Genomic DNA, 6903 nt, shown 5'->3' on the forward strand with positions numbered 1-6903 from the left:
GGATGACTTTCCAACGATTAGTAAATTGACTTTGCCAACTTAAAAGTGAAACTGTAGTTTTTTAAAGTCCTAGGAGGTGGCTATAAATGGGAAAAATATAAAACCCTAAAATCATGAAATGACATTTTTGCCCTTAACCTTAACAGAAATTGGATGACGGGTGGTTATTGGCTTTTTGAAACTTCACAGGTGGAAGTTTGGGATTACACAAAACCTTGGGTGGGAAAAAGTCTTTTGCTCTAATTTTTAACTTACATGGAATATGTTAATGGTTTATTTACCTAATTAATTTTGTTACTATTATTATTTAACATAATAGTTTTAAAATTATAACAATTTTTAACCTATGTGAGATATGTTAATGGTAAGAGTATTTTTGTGTACTTACAACAATGGAATCCTAATACATTCCATTCTTAAATTATTATTCTAATATTATCTCTTTCTATTTCCCTCTTTGTTTCAATATAATTTCAACAAGTAAATATGGTTATTACAATGCCTCTTAATTTCATAAATTCTCTGTGTTTTTATTACATATTTATTTTAGAGATGAATTTAAGTATAAATTAGCTCTCTAAAATTTTTAAAATCCCCTAAAAATATATCAAGAAACGTTTTAAAAACCCTGGTTATTGATAAAAGAAAAAATTATATTAATTAACTCATTTTTGGGTCTCAAATGAAAAATGTACTCCTCCTTTGAGTGATTAAAAATATTTATTCTAAAATTTCAATACTTGATTGATGAAATTACCCTTTACGTGAACCAAAAGTCCAAAGTTACCAATAACCAATTGATAGTGCTCATCGTTGCCATCCATAAAGGTCAATAGAATTTGTCTATTGATTCCCATCAAATAGAGTCATGAAATAAAACAAACATTTTTTTTCTAGAAATTAAGAGAAATTATATCATTTTATTATTTCACCTATAGAAATGAATATATGTCTACCCATTTGTTTTTTCTTTAGTGTAATTTAGTATAGATGTATTTTTTATATACTTTCATAGATGGATTATTTCTCATTTCGCATATAAAAAAGGTGTTACTTAATATAAATTCCTTTCATAAAATTAGAAAATCTTATGTTTAATTTTTGTGTATATTACAATATTTTACTTTCTATATTTTGTGTCTACTGTCTTAATAGGACTCAATGTAGGTTTAATGCACTAATGTTTAATCTTCGGAACTTGGATATGAATTAAACCTATTAACCAAGTTGAAAAAATAAAAATAGATATGTTAAATACATGCTAATACATCACAATTATGATTGTCATTGAAGTACTGTTTTAGTATTATTGATTTTGATTTTGTATTTTGTATATTTTTTTTTTTTGCTGTAACATTCCAATTAACTTAGCAATTTATTCTTCCTTATAGAATTATTAAAATGATTAAGATAAATAAAATTATAATTGGTTCAAACGTAAGTTCGTGTTTACAACATAAATGTAAATGTAAATGTGAAGCTTTGGTCATGGCCACTCTTATTAATGCAATGCAAATTCCTTCTCCAATACTCGCTATCTTTATTCCATCCCCCCATTCCCAACACAACCCCCAAACAAAACAAAAACGTTGGACATACCCCACGATGCTCACTCATCATGTTGCTTCTGTCAAAACATGCTTAAATTTGAAGCTCTAGAAACACAAAGTTTGTGTCTTTATATATATATATTCTCCACACTAGTGGTGGTGGTGGAGGTGGAGGAGATGAATTGCGGTGGTCCTGGTGGTGGTGGAAGTGGTGGTGGGGTTAGAACTGGGATTGGCTTAGTAGGAATGAGGTCACCATTTACAGTTTCACAATGGCAAGAGTTGGAGCATCAAGCCCTGATCTTTAAATACATGATGGCAGGTTTGCCTGTGCCTCCTGATCTTGTTCTTCCTATTCAAAAGAGCTTTGACTCCATTTCTTCACGCTTTTTTCATCACCGCACCAGTAAGCCCTCTCTCTTTGTATGTTTGTATGTTTGTCTTTTTTCTTCTTCTTCTTCTTTCTTTTTTTTTTTCTTGGGTTGTTTGATTTGGTTTGAATATGAAAACTTTTTAAGTATTTGAGATGGGTTTTTATTTGTTTAGCTTGTTTTTCTTGAGTTGTTGAGACTAGTGTTGTTCTTAATAGATTATTAATGTGCAAGAAATGTATATGTCTCTTTCAGTGACTTTCTCAATCTTTTCTTTTTCCTGTTGGAGCTTGTGTCTATTGGGATTTTAATTCCAAAATAATTGACAGGCAGATACTCTTTTGCCCTTAATTCATTCACTTTTAACCGTTGGGGTGGGTTTTGTGGATTATGCCTTACTCGATGAACTAAATCATATTTCAGATTCAAACCTTCATATTTGACATTTCTTGAAAGCTTGTTTAAAGAAAATAAAGTTTTAGTGGTTCAACACCTTTTCTTTTTTCAGTAGTTGTTATTAGAAACTTTTCTTGCTGACTTCATTGCCTTTGACATGAATTTTATACTTAAAATCAAATCATGTAAAGAAGATAATTCTTAAGAGTTTTATAATTATTTCTTTTGTGTATTGCGATTATTGATATTTAAAGATTTATCTAGTTGATGCCTGTTCTTTTTTCCTCTCTTTTTTCATCCATGTGAAGTTGTTGATCCCTTAATCGTGAAGTCAAATATTGCTTTTAGCAATGGATTATTTATTCATGCTCTGAAACTAACGGCTGTAAAGTATCAAAACATTCAGTTACAATCCATTATCCATGTCTCCTTGCTCTCTGATCATGTATTTTTTTACTTTGAAGAAGCATATTGTTAAACTTTATCTTATTTTTGACTTGGTACATTTTCTAGTGACAAGTATGACACGTGACCTTTTGTGTATAATTTTGCAGTGGGTTATTATTCCTTCTATGGAAAAAAGGTTGATCCTGAGCCAGGACGTTGCAGGAGAACTGATGGCAAAAAATGGCGGTGCTCCAAAGACACATACCCAGACTCAAAGTACTGTGAGCGCCACATGCACCGCGGCCGCAACCGTTCAAGAAAGCCTGTGGAATTACAAACCATGACACAGTCATCATCTACCATGACTTCGCTGACTGTCACTGGAAGCAGCACTGAGACTGTAAGCTTCCTGAATATTCCATTACATGCCTTTAGTAATCTCCAAGGCACTGGTTCTGGAACCAATTCGTCCCATTATCATGTGGAGTCTATCGCCTATGGAATCCCAAACAAAGATTACAGGTATACATTTTTTTTATTTATTTAAAGAATAGAACCATATAGTACTTTTGCCATATTTAGTTGTGTGACTGTTAAACATTGTTGGAAAATAATGAGACTAAGAAAATGAGTCTTCAATTAAATTTAAGAATCAATTTCCACTTATGAAGTTCATACACTCTTTGTTTCATGGTTATGTTAAACATTTGTTATGATGATAGATTTTAAAGAAATAAATGTTTTGAGAATTATTTCTATTCTATTTTCAATAGGTTTTGCTTAAATTATTTTATGCAGGATTACTTCGTTGCTAGAATTTTAATTTTTTTGGTGCTCTGCATATGCCTTGTTTTATGAATTCTGCTAACTTTTTAGCTGTCATAGCTAATGTGAGAGCCATAGATTGTTGGGCCCATGTCAATGTTGGGTGGTGGTGGCCAAATTATGGGCTCCTTCCATGTGGGTAACTTCCCAAGTTTCTGTTCTTCTCTGGGTTCCGGGCCCTAGTGTCTTTAAGGATGGACGATGATCTCTGTAGTTTCCCAACATAATTTTTCTTTACCGACAGGCTTTCTCTTTAGTCTGGTTCTTTGCCTTCTGTTTTCTTTAAGAAATTTGTCCCAGAAATCTGAAAACCGTTAGGAATTGTCCTGGTCATACGAATAAGTGGAAATGCGAGTTCTATCCAGTATCTGTCAAGCATTTAGAAAGGGGTAGCTATTATTTGCTGAACTCTAGTCAGTTTTCCTGACGTTAGTGGCACGGGTTAGGATGTTTTGAAGAGGCTGAATGGAATCGTCATTTTCTTCAAAAGTTGCATAAAATTGAAAGCTCTATTGTTTTTCTAGCATCCTGTTCCAGCTAACTAAACAGACCACTTGTTCAAGCATATTGTTTTCTGGAATGAGTTTTGCAAACTTTAATGGTTTACATTGTTGCTGATCTATTTATTGATGGGCCCATTGATGAGGGTGATTGCAGTTATATATGTTGGAAGGGTCCCGCCATCTGTGTGTAATGGATATGTTGCATCAACTTTTTAATTTTATCAAGGCTTAGGTGTGTGGGCCCTGATGTCCACAAGGATAGCCATCAAAGCCATTGTCTTCGCAGAGTGTTTTTTTTTTTTTTTTTAAGTCTTCTTTTTGTCCACTCTTTTGCTTTCTGTTTCCTTTGTTAGATTCATGGCAGAAATCTGACAAGAATTCTGTACTAGTGGTATTTTATTGACCCTCAACCCTTTCTGTCGAAAGGGAAGTATGCAAAGGATATACTAGCTGGTTTTACGGAAATATTCATGTTAAAGGAATCTTCCAAAAGAAGAGAAACATTTAGTCATATAGATAACTGTACAGAAGTAGAACACTTGGCCTCTATCCAGAGCCCTGGACATCAATGACTTGATTATCACTATTTTCAGTTGTTTTTGACAGCTATAATATTATGTAGGTACCTATGTGTGTGTTCTTGCCGTTCACCACAGTGTTAAAGCTTTTTGTCTAATTATTTTTCTTACTGCTCTTCCATAGATCACCTTGCCTTACTGAGTTTGTCTGTAAAAACGAATTAGAGGAGGAAAACCTGTAATTGATTAGTTGATGTCCTTAGCTCAACAAAAGATTCTATTCTGCATGTGGAATTTCTCTTCTTATATGTCGGAGGTCTTCTAGGCCATCATCCTTTAAAAATTATTTGAGATTTCAAAAGAAAAAAAAAGGTGGACCTTACATCTTTGACATGTGCCATTTTGACTTGGACACTGTCAAGTGCTGTTTAAGTTATTGGTTATCACTGTAGTGGAGGCTCTGCATTTTTTTTTTCTAATGGACCAGATTGATGCTATCTTGTAATCACCAAATAAAGTTGAATCATGAATTCATATCACAATTTGCCCAATCCCAAGTAGGTCCAATAAACAGTTACTAATCTTCAGCTTTGCAAGATTTATGTATCTTGATATTTCATTCGGCATTTGCGTGATTTTTTGCCTATGCTTCTTGTTGTTTGGATACTAAAAATTGATTCATTTCCCACTCTTTTGTTCCTATTGACTTCAACGGGCCATTTGTTAATCCTATCTAAGCCTTTGTATTCATGGTTGTTTGGAGTAAGTGCCTGCAACTTTTTCATTCAGTTAGTTATGAGCTGCTCATCTTGCAGCATTTTTTCACTCCTTTGTTGATCTTGGTCAAATTTGGATTAAGAAATGCATTATATGCACAGAAACAAGCATTGGTTAAAAAGTAAATTTAGCTTCTGAATAAAGATTAACTAAACTGTGAGCTGTCATTCTTCAATCATGTTAACGTATAGGTACCATCAAGGAGTACTTAAACCTGAAGTTGGGGAGCATAGTTTCTTCTCTGAAGCATCTGGAAGCAATAGAGGTATCCAGATGGACTCACAGATAGATAACACATGGCCTCTGATGCAGTCTAGAGTCGCTACAGTTCCCCAGTCAAAAGCAAGCAAAACATCGACTGATTACTCACAGCATTCATTTTTCAGTAGCGAATTTACTTCCGGAGAGCATATAAAACAGGAGGGTCAGTCGCTTCGACCTTTCTTTGATGAGTGGCCTAAGGCAAGGGACACGTGGTCTTGTCTTGAAGATGAGAGATCTAACCAGACATCAGTCTCAACGACTCAGCTCTCAATATCCATTCCAATGTCTTCATCTGACTTTTCAGCTACAAGTTGTCCATCTCCCCAAGGTGAGTTTCAAATTTTTTTACCTCTCACAAAAGTTGATTAACCATTTCAGCCTTGCTTGCATTGGCTGCAGATAATTTAGAGGGCATAAATTGAGAATTCCCAGAGCTACACCACGCCAGTCACAAACAAGTGCTGCTAGTATGTTCGCTTGCATACTCAATTCAAATCGTGGACACATGCAATCTACAGATTGTGGACGCATGCAATCTACAGAAAGCTTCATGTTTGTGGCATGGATGCATAGATGTTGTGTAATATTTTGCATTTGCAGGTTGAAGTGTTACAAATGAAATTAAACAAACAAATTCTAGGTGGTATTTGAGAAGTTAAAAGCTTTAAATTCCATTAAATGATAGAGTAATAGCTTGACCTGCTTGTTTTTCAGTGATCGTTAATAAATAAAGTTTTTGGTTTGTTTCATTCAGATGATGGACAATGATTAATTAGAGAACAATTTATAATTGAACAACTACAATAAATTATCATACAACAAGGGCTGTTTAAATCTATTGTCACTGGGCTGATTGCTGCGTACTCCATGTTCTGTAATCTGAAAGCACTGCAGGGGACATACATGACTCATCAATTTCCATTTCTGCATTTATTTTCTTCCATCATTTGTTGTGGTAAAAGGAGATTAGGCCAAAAGACTTGTCCCACCCAAGCATAATTGAAATGACATGTACTCACCATTTAAATTCCAAAAAGCGAATATTTTTACCCACCATTCATTTTTGTTAATGAATTTCTTTAAATAAAGAGATAGAAAGATCATTTTACATATTTTTTGTATTTTTTCTTTTTTATTATATTCTTTCTACTTTTTCCTTATTCCTTTTTTATCATTTTCTCTCAAATTTTTATTTTCTCTTCACAAAAATTTTGGATTAACAGTAATCTTGATTTTTTTTATAAAGTTTAAGTGATAAATTTTTAAAATAGTAATAAAATACTAATAAATTAATATTTTATATTAAGTGTTG

The 6903-nt window shown here is 33.3% G+C and overlaps 1 protein-coding gene across 1 annotated transcript; it reads left to right on the forward strand.

Moving 5' to 3' along the window:
- The first annotated feature begins 1545 nt into the window (after positions 1–1545).
- On the forward strand, positions 1546–6340 carry LOC123207561 (growth-regulating factor 3-like). The gene is made up of 4 exons (XM_044625060.1): positions 1546–1956; positions 2872–3226; positions 5519–5919; positions 5991–6340. The coding sequence occupies exons 1-4, from the start codon at positions 1638–1640 to the stop codon at positions 6011–6013; spliced, it is 1098 nt and encodes a 365-aa protein (XP_044480995.1). The 5' UTR covers positions 1546–1637; the 3' UTR covers positions 6014–6340.
- Positions 6341–6903: the final 563 nt, after the last annotated feature.

The sequence above is a fragment of the Mangifera indica genome, chromosome 2, assembly GCF_011075055.1.
Source record: "Mangifera indica cultivar Alphonso chromosome 2, CATAS_Mindica_2.1, whole genome shotgun sequence".
Classification (NCBI taxonomy): domain Eukaryota; kingdom Viridiplantae; phylum Streptophyta; class Magnoliopsida; order Sapindales; family Anacardiaceae; genus Mangifera; species Mangifera indica.